The sequence below is a fragment of the Musca autumnalis genome, unplaced genomic scaffold (genome assembly GCF_047663935.1).
Source record: "Musca autumnalis isolate F117 unplaced genomic scaffold, ASM4766393v1 scaffold_1, whole genome shotgun sequence".
Classification (NCBI taxonomy): domain Eukaryota; kingdom Metazoa; phylum Arthropoda; class Insecta; order Diptera; family Muscidae; genus Musca; species Musca autumnalis.
In genome coordinates, this window is record NW_027411644.1 from 318,994,766 (window position 1) to 319,010,391 (window position 15,626).

At 33.4% G+C, this 15,626-nt stretch overlaps 3 protein-coding genes across 3 annotated transcripts; 2 read left to right on the forward strand and 1 right to left on the reverse strand.

Annotated features, from left to right (window-relative positions):
• Positions 1-4,126: 4,126 nt before the first annotated feature.
• lsn (vacuolar-sorting protein SNF8) lies at positions 4,127-5,693 on the forward strand. Its single transcript, XM_073962462.1, has 4 exons — positions 4,127-4,583; positions 4,642-4,771; positions 5,198-5,344; positions 5,416-5,693. The coding sequence occupies exons 1-4, from the start codon at positions 4,244-4,246 to the stop codon at positions 5,552-5,554; spliced, it is 756 nt and encodes a 251-aa protein (XP_073818563.1). The 5' UTR covers positions 4,127-4,243; the 3' UTR covers positions 5,555-5,693.
• LOC141390033 (uncharacterized) lies at positions 5,600-10,623 on the reverse strand. Its single transcript, XM_073962461.1, has 11 exons — positions 10,484-10,623; positions 10,105-10,411; positions 9,974-10,046; positions 9,677-9,868; positions 9,492-9,605; positions 7,876-8,032; positions 6,979-7,361; positions 6,767-6,907; positions 6,373-6,437; positions 5,897-5,965; positions 5,600-5,839 (listed from the first exon to the last, which is right to left on the reverse strand). The coding sequence occupies exons 2-11, from the start codon at positions 10,140-10,142 to the stop codon at positions 5,710-5,712; spliced, it is 1,362 nt and encodes a 453-aa protein (XP_073818562.1). The 5' UTR covers positions 10,143-10,411; positions 10,484-10,623; the 3' UTR covers positions 5,600-5,709.
• Positions 10,434-10,763, forward strand: Cby (beta catenin antagonist chibby). The gene has a single exon (XM_073962463.1). The coding sequence runs from the start codon at positions 10,434-10,436 to the stop codon at positions 10,761-10,763; it is 330 nt and encodes a 109-aa protein (XP_073818564.1).
• Positions 10,764-15,626: the final 4,863 nt, after the last annotated feature.

Consider the following 15,626-nt stretch of genomic DNA (forward strand, 5'->3'; position numbering starts at 1 on the left):
TGTACTGGATTTATTAAATCCAGTCGAGGATTTATGGCTAATCTAAATGAGCTATTATATTATAGCCTTTTGCAGGGTTAACCTTCTTACTGAGGATTTATTTGACGTATACGTAAAGGAGTTGACATTTGAAACCCAGTGGGTTTGTTAAATCCGGTTATATATAAACGTACTATTATACAAAAAATTGTTCATGTAAATGTTATGATTTTTTATTTTTGCGATTGAAATTATTTTAAATGTTTTGAAATAAAAAATGTTATGAAAAGAATTGTTCGTATAAAATGAGAAGAATTTCCTTATTTGATAAATATCTTTCTTGAAAAATTTACGTCGGTTTAATTAATAAACTCATTATTAAAAAACCGTCAAAAATTCACAATTTTTCTTTTAAATACAACAACTTTTTTGACAGCTCAAAGTACATCAGCTGGGCTGATGCGGCTACCTGTATGATTGGGCCATGCCATGGGTAATTATGGCATGGTTGTCATTTCATTTTAAACTAGAGTTGGGCAATCTAGTTCCTGGAGCGAATCGATCTTTCTAGTTCCTTTTCCCAAAAGAAACTAGTTCCTTAATATAGTTCATGGCACAATTACCAGGTAGTGGCAACGTAAAATTTTGAATATGTTATGTCAAAACTTTCTTTATGTTGTTGGGCAAATTACAACAAAAATAATTTTTTATAAAGGGATTTGACTTTTCATATTCGATCAGCTGGTGTGATACCACTACCTGGTAGTTCTGCCATGATATAGTTCCATACATGGCAGAACTACCAGGTAGTGGTATCACACCAGCTGATCGAATATGAAAAGTCAAATCCCTTTATAAAAAATTATTTTTGTTGTAATTTGCCCAACAACATAAAGAAAGTTTTGACATAACATATTCAAAATTTTACGATGCCACCACCTGGGTAATTGTGCCATGGTTCCATAGTTCCGAGAGCGATAAGGTTCAATGAATCTTTCCCTTTTATCGTTCTTTCTATTTCCTTCGTTCCAAATAGTTCCCAGGCCAATATAGTTTAATGAATCTTTCTTGTTCGTTGTTCTTTTTATTTCCTTTGTTCCAAATAGTTCCGAGAGTGAAGTAGTTGAACGAATCTCTTTTTTCATCTTTTGGTGGATGAATTGACATACAAATAAATAAATTGAAGCGATGTACCGAGGTGTGAACAATGTGGCCGCGTCTGAATGATTAAGGAAACGAACATGAATGATCGAAGTGAGTGGGGAATTAAATGAAGAAAATTAATTATACAAATGAAAGGAATTATATGCACGGCTGGAAATATATGAACTAATAGTGCGGTTACACTACAGTTTTTTGCCGGATTAACCCACTTTATGAGGATTTATTGCTTAATCTGGTCAAATCTGACCAGATTTGCCATACAAAAATTAAATCCTCTCACGACTGGGTTTATTTTAAATCCGGCACAAATCCACCAAAAATACAGTGTTGTATTCGGTATTTGTGCAAAAAAATCCAACTCTACTCAAAAAGTACCAAAAGTTGCAACTGTTTTTGCAACAGAGTTTGTCGTGTTTTACACGTTTACGATTGGTCGCATGAGATTTTATGGAGTTAATAAATCTAAAGTTATTTGAAAATCATAAAATTATTTATTTTTTTACATTAGACACTTTTTTAACAAAAAGTACGCTTGATACCATGATACAAAAATGTATCCCTGTGTGTAAAATATACCAATATGAGCAAAGAGGGGATGATATCTCATACGAGAAATTGTAAAAGTGTAACACACGACTTTATCAGTTATTTTGTATGTATACGTAAACAAACATCAGCTGACAGTTTATATCCTCGAAAAGCTAAGTGTAACCAGCAAAGATTAACCCACTGGATCTATTAAACCCAGTGGGTTAACCTTCAATAGTGTAACCGGGGTATAAAGGAACTATATAAATGCACAGCGTACGTAAAAATACTTTTAATAACATTTCCAATCGTTTCGTTTCGTATTTTCCATAGGAACAATACAAAACGAAACATAACCCACGTTGGCTTAACTCGCTGTTTAGTTTTGTTTTGTTTACATTCGTGAGTGCGAACAAAACGAATAGCGAAAAGTTCTCAATTCCACAACAACTGATAGAAAACGAAAAAGTTCAAAACACATGAACGATTCAATGAATGAATGATTCGTTTGGTGGTTGAAAACATCAACCGTAGTATGTTCAGTATGTTTACTAGGCGTTTACACCAGACAGTTTGTTTACAAATGCAACTCTGATTTACTAACACATACATACATTTGTCGTTTGTCTCCCAGCAGTCCATCATTTTTTCACAGACACTAGAGAAGACAAATGTTTGCCATTTTTGTAAAAATAAGTGAGATAATAATTGAAATGTTCTGAAAACAAAAGAACATGAACAAAAACAATATATGTGAACGGAAAACAAACAAAATTCGACGATTTTCATTCAAAATTTTACAACTGTTTTTGCAGTTGTCGGACGCCTACGTCACACAGGCAAGTTGTGGGATTTTGACAATCAATCCCAGCAAACCAAATGTCTGATGTCCGACACGTCTGAACAATTTCGGAAGCAAAGTCGTTCAGATTTCGTACCGATTTCTAAACGATTTTTCGGATAGGAAATAGTTCAGATTTTGTACCGATTTCGTTCCGATTTTGGAACGAATGTCGGAAAGAAATTTCCTTTCCGAATTTCCTAAGGATTTTCTTCAGATTTCGTTACGAAATCGGACCGAAATCGATCCGATGTCGCTAAGACATTTCGTTCAGAAATTATGTCAACCACTTCATACAACTTTCGTTAAGATATCGTTACGATTTCGGATCAGACATCGGACGTATCGTCCGAATTTTGTTCCGATTTCGTTACGATGTCGGTACGATTAGTTTGCTGGGAATTGTTAAGCAATCAAATGTGTGTGTGTCTGAGTGTGTCGTTGATCATTTCGCACAGTAAATGTTTGCCAAATTTTTTTTTTGTTTCGGTGGTGAATGAAACTACTCGGCAAAGCATAGGCGAAAGTACATTTCAGCAATCGTACAGTTTTCATCTACCCAGCAAACCAATCGTACCGATATCGTAACGAAATCGGAACAAAATTCGGACGTTACGTTCGATATCTGATCCGAAATCGTAACGATATCTTAACGAAAGTTGTATGAAGTGGTTGACATAATTTCGGAACGAAATGTCGGAGCGAAATCGGATCGATTTCGATCAGAATTCGCAACGAAATCGGAATAAAATCCTTGGGAAATTCGGAATTCGAATTTTTTCCTCCGAATTTTCGTACAGATTTCTGAACGATTTCGGAATAATGTCGTATGAAAATCTGAGGTATCTTCCGAACTTTCGTAAAGATTTCTGCCTCTTTTTTATTGATAAATTTTCTTTGTTATATTTTTTATTGAAAGATTATAATTCCAAAGATTTCTAATGATTTTCACTGTTGTTATCATTTTGTAGTTATAGTAGAACAAACTTTGTGTACGAATATGTTGAGTCTATCAGCACTAGCTTGAATTATTACATGTTGCATTTATATTTAAAATATTTAAAACATGTATATGCGAATTTTATAACCAACCATTTTGTTTTTCGACAACAAACTAAAATGTTGCTTGTTAGATATATACAAAAGGTGGTTGTTGTGAGAAGGGAAATTTGTTTCCGACATATCGATCCGAATTCGTAACGAAATCGGAAGAAAAACATTAGCATTTTCGAAGGGAAATTTACTTCCGACATTTTCTCCGAAATCGGAACGAAATCTGAACAAATTCCCCTACGAAAAATCGTATAGAAGTCGATACGAAATCTGTACGATTTTGCTTCCGAAATTGTCCCGATATGTCGGACATCCGACATTTGGTTTGCTGGGTATTTACATTGAAAAGTTTGTGGTTTTGTTTTGGTTGTGAGAATGAAACGATTCAGAGAAGCTGAAAAGTTTGTGGCTTGTGTGATTGGTACGGGAATCGTTTTGTTTGTTTACGTTCATTGTAAATGCAAGAGTCGGATATAGTTCCAATAGTTCCTTGTCCGGAATAGTTCCTTGGAACTAGTTCGTTCCGGAACTACACAACTCTATTTAAAACTTTAAACAGCTGTTTTGCTTTGTTGCTAATTCTTGATATTCGTAACATTTCACAAGTCAGACCAGTTTTGATTTTATTTTATTAGTGAAATTTGTTGTCATTAGATCCAAATAATAAATTCTATCGATATGAGACGCCGTGTTGGTATTGGAGCTATTCAGCAACAACAAATTGCTGCTGAGAAATTAAAAGATAAAGGCAATGATTTGCAGGAAAGTCAATTGGAACAGATGACAAAACAAATGGAAGTGTTCCGTGAAAAACTGGAGGAATTCTCCATTAGTCACAAGCATGATATTAAGAAAAATGCTCAATTTCGAAAACAATTCCAAGAAATGTGTGCAGCAATTGGTGTGGATCCTTTGGCCTCGGGTAAAGGATTTTGGAGTGTTCTCGGTATGGGTGATTTTTACTATGAGCTAGGTGTACAAGTGGTGGAAGTATGTTTGGCATTGAATCATAAAACTGGTAAGGAGGTACTTTTAATGATCATTGTTGGGTTTGTATTAAGTATGTTAATTTACAGGTGGTTTAATGGAATTAAACGAATTGAGAAGACGTCTAATTGCAGCCAGAGGTCAAAGCGCTGTTCATCAAGAAATTACAAATGAAGATATACTCATGGCGACAAAGAAATTGAGTATATTTGGCAATGGGTAAGTTTGGTTTAATGCCGTTGGCATAAATTGAATACTCTACCAGCTGGCGGAAAAATCTGAAATGTTTGCCACAGGTAGATCTTTACGTCCTGATTACAAAAATATAAAGTTTGTTGGGGGAAGTCCATACTTCCCGAGATATGGTCCTCTTAAGTTCCGAAAAATTCCCTTGTTAAAGTAAGAAAAAAATTTAAATACAAAAAATATTGTTTTCGTACCCTAAATTGGCTACTGTCCATAGGAGAAAGTGATAAATTAAAACTTAGAACTTAGAATTTAAAAAAATTTCAGATTTTTTCCGTCAGCTGGTAGAGTATTCAATTCGTTCCCTCGATTTAAGAACCCCTAATTTCACGCACGAATACGGAAGTCAGCATTATTGTTCCAAACCTCTATAAAGTTATTTTCAAATTTAAATTTCAGATTTGTTGTTCATAAATTAGGTAAGGGAAAGTATATTGTACAATCTATTCCCGGCGAATTGAGCATGGAAGAAACAACAATTTTATCACTGGCCTCAGATACCGAACAAGGCTATGTAACACATAATATGCTAATGGAGCAATTGGGGTTAGTATGCCGCCAACAAATACATAAAAATATAAACTGCAATAACTTAAAACATTTGAACAAATTTTCAGATGGCCCGATTATAGAGCTCGTCAATCATTGGACAAGGTAGTTGGTGAAGGTTTGTGTTGGATAGATGAACAGGATAACGAGCCGAGTTATTGGTTTCCTAGTTTATTTCCTGGTAGAACAACTCATGTCAGTGCATAATCAACAACGATACATATTCCTTATTGTTTTGCAAAAATCTCCTGCTTTTGTTTAAAAATGTATTTATTAATATAGAAAAGCGAAAATATAAAAAAACAGTATGTAAGTAAACAACAAATATACAGATAACCTAAGAAAATGCATGGTTTAGTTTTTCAAGTCTTGTTGCAATACTTTTGTGATTTTAGAATCTTGTTTTCAGCTCTTAAATTTGCCACTTCAGTTTGTAGTATGTATATCTGCTCTTCAAATGATTTAGTTAATTCGTTTATTGTCATGCGATATCTGAAAAAAATGCCCAAGACATATTGTTTATGACTTTCGTACAAAACATAACTTTACCTTTCTTGTAGTTGTTTGTTTGCTTCCATATAATATTGAATTTCAAGTTCGGCACCATCAGCAGCTTGTCTGTGCAGAAAGAAAATGTATATTGGAATCTCAAATAATTCAAATTTATTTTAAGGTCTTTATCACAAAAAGGCATTATAGTTTCGATTACAACGAGATCATGTTATTAATAGGGAAGCTAATACTAACTTATATATTGGTACCGATACGGTATAGTACAGTGACACCACTAAATAAAATGTTGTTTTTTCTTTTAGAAAATTTGTTGTACGATTGGTGAAATTACCTCTGTGACTTTACAAATAGTTAGGATAAGCTAATTTATAACTTGAATGTCCGTACTGTTTACATGGAACATTACAATAGTAAGAACAACATCCTCAATGCACTCAAGTTGAAAAGATTTATCGGTTTTCGGACCTTAAACTGAATTTGTTTTATGCTTAATCTAATTTTTATATACTTACTTTCCAAGTAGTTTATTGTTTTTGGTACTGGCTTCTTGTTGCAATAATTTTTGTTCCATTTCAGACTAAAAGTTAAAGGCCGTGTTTAGTGATTTTGGCACATAATACATAAATACAATAACATCTTTCGACACATTAACACAATCAGGGCTATCATGAATATTTCCCTCGGAATTTTCCGCACGGAAAATAATTTTAAAAAGTGAAATTCTTTTAAAATCAATATTTTGAAATATTGAAAACTACTAGAATCACTTAAAAATGGAATATTCTCCCCGAATCGCCAAAAATATTCGCTTTTTGGACATAAATATGGAAATACAAAATTGGGGAAAGAGAACAAATTCCGCACGGAATTTTTATTCATGATTGCCCTGAATACATAATTACTTACTATTGTTTTTGCCACCAACTCCAATTGTTTTGTCAAACGTTCATTGTCCTTAAGCGCTTCCGTGTAATTTTGTTCAAAACGATTACATCGATTACTGAGTATTTGATAAAGTTTACTTTGGTTTTGAATTTCCTCACGCATCTACATATAAAGTAAATATCCAAATTATTAGCAAATTTCGACGAATTAAAAGATCACACATATAACCTCACTTTGGTTTTTTCTTGTATTAACGCCCTCTCTTTTTCGAGATATTTCTTTTTAATTGTTTCCATATCTTTATCCACCTTGCGTGCTGCTTCATCCATAACTTGTCCTATTGTCGATGCGATATTATCACACTCCTCTTTGACAATTTTCTCACGTTTTAAAGCCTCTTCTTTATCGGCCACTGCATTTTCGGCTATTGCCAATGCTTCTTGAACTTTTTGTAGGGCTATTTGTTCGCGCTTAAAACGATCTTCTATGGAAATTTTAGCATTTTTTAAAGATTTTTCCAAATCTTTATTTTGCTCTGAATACTCCTTCAATTGTTGTTGCAGCTTGTGAATATGTTCGCTGTTTTCATTGTGCTTAGACAATTGTTTTTCTTTTTCTGGAGAGATCAAGTAAACAGAATCGGGATTAGTATGGATTATGGATACGATAAGGATTATGGATTTTACTGTTTTTTATATTATATAATATGTTATTAAATACTCAGAATTTACAGGCTAAATAATAGGTATGTTTGTATGGTCTTATATGCCTAGTATATAACTTGAATGAATTTAAATAAATAAAATAAATAATGTATTGTTCCCCCGTTACACTTTACCGGATTAACCCAGTGGCTTTGGGTTTCAAATGTCAATTCTATAGTGCAAACGTCAAATAAATCCTCATGAAGTGGGTTAACCCAGCAAAAACTCTAATGTAACCGAACTGTTAGTTTACCTATAAATTTAGACCAAAACTTAAAACTCGACGCCTGACGTGTGCGTACAAAAATACAAAAACAAAATACATGTATTTGTTTTTGTTTTCAATTTGAAATACATGTATTTTGTTTTTGTATTTTTGTACGCACACGTCAGGCGTCGAGTTTTAAGTTTTGGTCTTATACGTACCTTCCATAGACTTTTCCAATTTCTCAATGTGAGTTTTCAAATGTTTTTTCTGATCAAAAAGATTTTCGATCATTTCTTTCTGTTCCTTTATCTCCTTCTTTTGAGACACAATAGTGCCTTCCAAGAGTTTAAGGGCGGTTGCATATTTCTGTTTTACCTGCGAATAAATTTGAAAAAATATATTTTTTGAAATGAACAAGAAGTGTGACTACTTTCATTCTTCGTGAAGCTTAAATAATGATGTTGTACACAGTTTATTAATATATTAATTATTTTCTATTTATTTTGCTTAAAATTGAAGAACTTTTTCATTGCTTTGCAGTTATTTTTTCGGTCATGCATTGGCGCCAATGTTTTTGTTTTGGTTATCAACTGTTATCTTGCTAAAGTTTACTAAATGCTGTCTTTTTACTTTTTTCTCTATTTTCGTATCAACGAGTAAAATCTCTCTTACTCTCTGAAAAGAAGTTACTGAATAAGTAAAAAGACACAACTATTATTAGGTGTGTACGATAACTTTCCAAGCAATAATTACTCAGTCAGTTCCAGCAACCTCTCTCAGGGAATTTTACTCTCTCAAGCAAGAAAAATTGCAGAAAGTTATCGAACAGCATTTTGCAAAAACTTGCAAGAAAGTCAGCTGTTTCCGAAAATGTATGAAATTTGTTTTTGTTTGATATTTTAAACAAACGGAACAAAAATACAATTTTTAAAATTGCAGGTTATTTATTTAATGCTTTAATCCTATCCACAAAGCTTTAGAATCTAAAACAAATGTGTAATTGTGAAATTTTCTTGTTCAAAAATGTTAACATTTCAAGTTGTTTACATTGAACAGGTGATTAAAAGTCAGCTGATGAGACTTGCAAATTTTTGCGGGAATTTTACCAGGAAAAATTTGCAAGTTCTCAGTCACAAAACTCTTCAAAAATCTCTCCATACTCGCTCTCTTTTGCTCTCTTTGGATAATTTTGTTACCGAACAGCATTCAGTAATAATTTCTACGAATTTGTACAAATTATTGGGATATCGTACACACCTATTGTATCACCTTCTTTCTTACACCATGAGTAGTGTGATTCACTAAATCATTTTTTGAGTTACCGACAAAAATCGGTAACATAAAAACCCAAAATTATAAATGAAAAGTTCAAATAAAAGTTGACAACACTCTTGCTATCGTTAGAACTTTACAACTACTTTTTATTGGTCGCTAACTAACCGAAAAATATCGTTAATTACCGAAATTGTAAGTCCCGGGCCACACTAAGAGTAATTTCACTGAAATGTTGACATGAATGTAAAATAAAACAGTCTGTTTCATACGAATATTGCGACAAAGCAAAATTGCAGAACACATAAAACCGTGTACACTAGTTTCTTGAAATTACTCTAATGTGGCCCGGGACCAAGCATTTTAATTTTACCGACATCGCACTACAGGCCAATAGTACCTTCCAATAATTAATCATTTCTGAAAATCGGTGGTAAAGAGCACTTTTCCCATATCAATGAGGTAACAGTAGAATCGGACTGAACTCATTAATATGGGAGAAGTTAGTGTAAATGCCTTTTTATAAAAGGATACAACCAGTAACAAGTTGTATAATACTTACCTCACACGCTGATGCTGGATTAAAGATTTGATTACGATAATCTTGTATTTCTTTTTCAAGATTTTCAATTGTTTTCTGAAAATTTCTATTCAATAATTTCAAGTCTTTATTTTCCTACAACAGAAAGAAGCGTAAATGATACCTGATTGAAATACAAAATCGTCAAAAATCTGTCAATAACTTACAGATTGTAAATATTCAATTTGTCGCATAACATTTTTGACAGCATCACTCGTTAACTTTTCCCTTGTAGCATCATCTCGGGTCTCACCAAGGCCATTGTCGGATGAATTTTTAAAAGCATTCAGTTTGGAATTTAGCTCATTATTTTCATCTTGAATCTTGTATATTTGTTGCTGGAAATCACGTTGTTCTTGCTGCATAAGGGAACAAAAATTGTCTTATTTTCAATTTTCTCCAAAAACAAATTTAAATAGGTTTGTTGATATGAGAATTGATAACTATTTTGTTTGACAAGTTACCCGAAAAATTTCCAAATCTCGTTGAGTTTCGTTTATTAATTTTTCACAGCCTTTTGTGATTTCTTCTAAAATACTATAGAGAAACACTTAAGTTATAAATTATTACACATAAAATTTAAATAAATCATTACCTAGGATGATTGAAACTTAGAGGATGCTGTGAATCCATTTTTAATTACACATAATTTTCTATATAGCATTTTTGGTTAACAGGCAATGAAAACAGCTAAGGGGCAACAGACCAAAGTATACAGCTAAGGATTTTATTGTGGTCAACCACCCAACCCCTTTAAAATCACAATTTGACCATTTCTTGTAGCCACGGGTAACGACCGGTCATTCACTTTATTATGGTTGTCATGGTTACAAATTTCTAACTATGCATATCGGAAATCACCTTAGCATTCATTAGTGTTTATTTACATTTAAAAAGAGGAGCTGAAAATTGCAGAAGATAAATATGCCATTGTTCAATAAGAAATTTGAATCGAAAATTATTCCACCACGTACTGGACGCTGTAATAATGGATTTCCCATGGTCAATGAAGATCTGGATGAATATAAACAGATATCCCTGAATTTGGGCAACAAGGAGTTGCGCTTTGCAGATGGTATATGGATTCATTCTGCACGTAAAGGTGATGTTGATGAAGTTGTTCGTTTAAATCGTCGCCTCAAGTCTCTGGAAGAAGAAAACAACATGTGTGATGTAAAGATTGAAGTTTTATTGGATTTATTGGCTGAACATGCAACCGTTATTAATGTCTTGAAATCGAATAAATCAAACTAATTTGCAACTTGCAATAAATATGTATTGTAAATATAAAAGCATGTGTCAGCATGCATTTTTGGTTACCGACAAAAATAGGTAAAATAAAATGCTTACGATTTCGACAATTAACGAAATTTGCCGATAAGTTAGTCCCAATTTACATTGGGCGAGTTTACTTGCGGCAATTGTTAATTTGAAGGAGAGAGAGGTGAGGCATATGGTAACCCTTACCACCCTCTCTCACCAACAAATTGACAATTGCCGCAAGTAAACTCGCCTAATGGGACTTTGCTACCAAAATAAAGTTGTCGCTAGGTGCGACTTTTAATTGGTATGTCTTCTGCCAGACTATGAAATCTGTATTTACAATCTGTAATGCTTGGTTTACATTTACGAAATCCACTCGATTTCAACTGTCAAATCCATAGGTTAAACGTCAAATGAAATCCAGATGATATTTCATTTGACGTTTGAGCTATGGAATTGACAGTTGAAATCGAGTGAATTTCGTAAATGTAAACTTAGCATAAGTTATTGGCAGAATGTATTTTAAGCCTTTACCTAATTAACTGCGTGTTGCGTGTGCGTTCAAAAATACAAAAACAAAATACATGTATTTCAAATTGAAAACAAATACATGTATTTTGTTTTTGTATTTTTGAACGCACACGCAACACGCAGTTAAATAGGTAAAGGCTTTACAATTCAATTAAGTTTTATTTACACATCTTTGTCCATATTTACATTAGGCAATTTTCCTTGCGGCAATTGTCAGTTTGTCCCAATTTACATTAGGCGAGTTTACTTGCGGCAATTGTCAGTTTGTCGATGAGAGAGGGTGTTGAGTGGAAAAGGGTTACCATATACCTCACCTCTCTCTCCATCAAACTAACAATTGCCGCAAGGAAAATTGCCTAATATAAGTCCCAATTTACATTAGGCGAGTTTACTTGCGGCAATTTTTCTCGTTCCTTTTTAAATTTGCCTCTTGAGTTTATAAAAGGCAATTAATTCTCTTTCGACAAGTTTTGTTTTCAAAACAATGAAAATAATGTCAAATACGAAAAAATAAAATGAATTGCCTGAGAATTGCCGGTACGAGCAATTTTTTTCATTTCCTTTCCCCTTACGTGTCTCTTCTACAAAGTGGGACTTGCCGCAAGTAAACTCGCCTAATGTAAATTGGGACTTAATATGGACTTTCTGTTATAGAAAAATAATGACTTGAAATTATTGAATAGAAATTTTCAGAAAAAAATTAAAATCTTGAAAAAGAAATACAAGATTATCGTAATCAAATCTTTAATCCAGCATCAGCTTGTGAGGTGAGTATTACACATAAAAGTTATGTTCCTTTACTTTTCTCAGGTTACAATTTTTCGATTTGTTACCGTTTTCAACCTTAACCCCAGAGTGGTAAAATTGGAAGCAATTTTGAAGAGAGATGGAGAGGTGAGATAGCAAATATATTTGCATATACATATTTATATTTGCATATATGCCTTTCTCTTCTGCCAGAGGCTACCAGACAATTTTCTTCGCATAAAATGGTAGAACTGATGTTTCGACATTTGTTTGTTGATTATTTGACAATGAAGAAAAAATGAACAAAAACAGAAGAAAAAAAATCGAACGCTGACAAAGCTGAATTAAAAACTGTGAAATAAAAGAAGAAAAGTGAAGTTTTATGTTTCTTTTTGAGATTGCTACGTCCAGTGCCACACTAGCGTGAATTTCATTAAAAAATTTCATGAAATTAGGTGTTCTTAAATCAAATTCCCCACTACAGCAATTTTATGATTTTACTATTCTACGGACGTCGATCTAGAGACGCATAATTTCATATCAAAATTTCAATGAAATTACGGCAGTGTGGCCCGGGACTACAACATCGACCATTTTTTCATTCCTTTATTTTCTGGTAAAACTGGTCATGGGAGAGCAATATTGGCAGTTTCCCTTTTACCATTAAACAAAGTAAAGGAACAAAGGGCATAAATTAAATACTCTACCAGCTGGCGGAAAAATCTGAAATGTTTACCACGGGTAGATCTTTACGTCCTGATTACAAAAATATAAAGTTTGTTGGGGGGAAGTCATGGTAGAACAATAAAAGGTAACAGCAATACACAGCTGACTGAATTGTGTTGTAACGTTAGTGTCAAATTCCATACGACATTAAGGCCCCCACTCATTAGTCAGTCTGACTGCCAGCATTTATGGTAGTATGTGTAAATTTTTGAAATTTTGAGAAAGTATGTGTGACTTTTTCAAGACTGATGAAAATCAAAATAGTTTTGATTTCAAAATGAACCCCCATCAGTCTGGGTGAATTGTGTTTATTTCCAAATTGTCAATAAACAATTTTGAAAAACAGAAAATAATGTTCGTGTAGGAAAACAAAAAACGTAGAAATCATTCATTTGTGGAGGAAAAATTCAAGATTTTTAGACTTGACTGATGGTTGGTGCTACACAGTTGTCAATCACACATACAGAAAGGGTTCATCGGACTGACGGCATAGACTGATAAATGAGTGGGGGCCTTTACATTTTATATATTTATTTTTATTTCGATGTACATTAGATATATATTTTTTGAGGAAAAAATATCTAATTCCGAAAAAATCAATTTTCCATTAAGACTTCTTCATATCAATGATATGTAACCTCCCCCAAGTCCGAACAAAGAGCCGCACAATAAAACACTGTTTATAGAGGCGGTACGACTTTTGTTAATATGTGAGGTATTTTGTTAAATTTAAAAAAAGCCCTAATAAAAATTTGCTTCTTTGGATATTGGACCAGCTTCTCCTTTGCTTTGGAATATAAAATACAATTAGTCAACTATATTATTGCAAATGATGAATTTTTAAAAATTTAGATGTTTTATTAGGAATTCAATAATGTTGGGCTTTTTGTAAATATCAGTTGATTTACCTGTTATTGACAACATCAAGCCAATAAATGCAGAAATCGGTTGGAAATAACAAAAACAACGGGAAAAAAGGATAGGTACCCGGTTTTTGTGGTGTAAACTAAATAATTGCAAAATGAATGAATGTGCAATAAAATCGTGGGGTTTCCCCCGCGATTTTTTGCATTTAAGGATTTTTAAGACTTTTATGGTATGTGAACATGTAGATCCATAATTTTTGATCATAAATTAATATTTGTGTGTGTAGCATAGACGGTATATTCAGAAAAAGAGAAAATCAGGTAAACGGTTTGGGAAAATATGGTACATTTGGTCTATTCCAATTATAATAATGGTAAATCCGAAAGATAAATCCCTAAAATCACCTCTCGTAAGCTGAGAAGTGTATACAACATCATATACCGCACCGAGAAAGAAGCCAGGCTCAAACTGAGGGCGTTACACGGCAGATCCAAAATAGTAACCACACGAATTGACTGTAGAATGATTAAAGAAATTAACGAAATACCCCAAAGCAGCACCAGAAAATAGCTGTTTTCTAATTAAAAATGATTTTGGAGTAAGTGTGTCACATGGAAAAGTCAGAAAAGTGATATATAATAACAAGCACTCATGACGAGTGACTAGGTAAAAACCATTGCCCTCCCATCACAATATATAGAAACTATTCAGACTTGTTATAGACAACTTTTTTTATGTTGTACTATCACAATGGACCTCAAAAAGTATTGGGAAACCCTTGAAAACCATGGAAAACAAAAATTTAATACATACCGTAAAGTTCGGAAAACTGTCAGTTATGGTATGGGGTTGTATACCAAGCAGTGACGTTGGCAAAATCCTGATTTTGGAAGAAACAATGACATATGAGGTTTATTTAGACGTTTTAAGAAAAGATTTAACCAAAAGCGTCGAGAAATTTGGGCCTGTTGGCCCTGAAAATTCAAACAAATTGCAATATAAGTACTACCAAGACAACGACCCTAACCATAAATCGAATTTATGTAGGACTTGGTTGCTATACAACTGCACCAAAGTCATTTACATCCCGTTTCAGTGTCTAGATATTAACCCCATCGAAAATTCATAGGTACACCTGAAGGAAAAATTCGGGAATAGGTCGCCCACTAACCTGGGGTACTAAATAAAATGCAATAAACAAGAATGGCTAAAAAAAACCATAGGAATATGACATTCCGAAACTTATTTATTAAATTCAGATACGTTTATAAGCTGTTTTTGATGCCATACGAAATATTAGAACCAACTTTTCGAAAAATACCGTGAAAGACTGAAAAGTTGTGAATTTTGCAATTCTTTAGTTGACAGCGTAAATAATGAGTTGTACTCATTTTTGATTATTTTAAGAAAATGTTTAGTGAAATTTAGCTACTTTTTATTTTATTATAAACATGTGTAAGAATTGTATTGTTAACAAACATATTAATAATGATATTTATTTATTTAAAATTGTGTAATCATTTTGGTTTTGCAATAATTAAGTTGACTAACTGTATGTGTGTTCGTTTAGTCCCAATTTACATTAGGCGAGTTTACTTGCGGCAATTGTCAGTTTGTGGGTGAGAGAGGGTGTTGAGAGGCAAAGGGTTACCATATACCTCACCTCTCTCTCCATCAAACTGACAATTGCCGCAAGTAAACTCGCCTAATGTAAATTGGGACTTACTCAAAATTGTTACTGAATGTTCCCAGCAAACACAATGTCGGACGTCCGACGCGTCTGCTCAAAGTCGGAAGTTTTTTCCGACGCGTCTGACCGACTTCGGCCCGAACTCTGTCAGACTAGTCTGACGAACTTTTCCCGTCCTCTCTCTCCCTCCCTGAAGGGCATTTTTCTATTTTCTCCTGTGCTGCTTTGCCAATATTAAGTGTAAATAAGCAGAGAGAAAAGAAAGTGTAATTGTTGATGCAGTTCGAACGAAA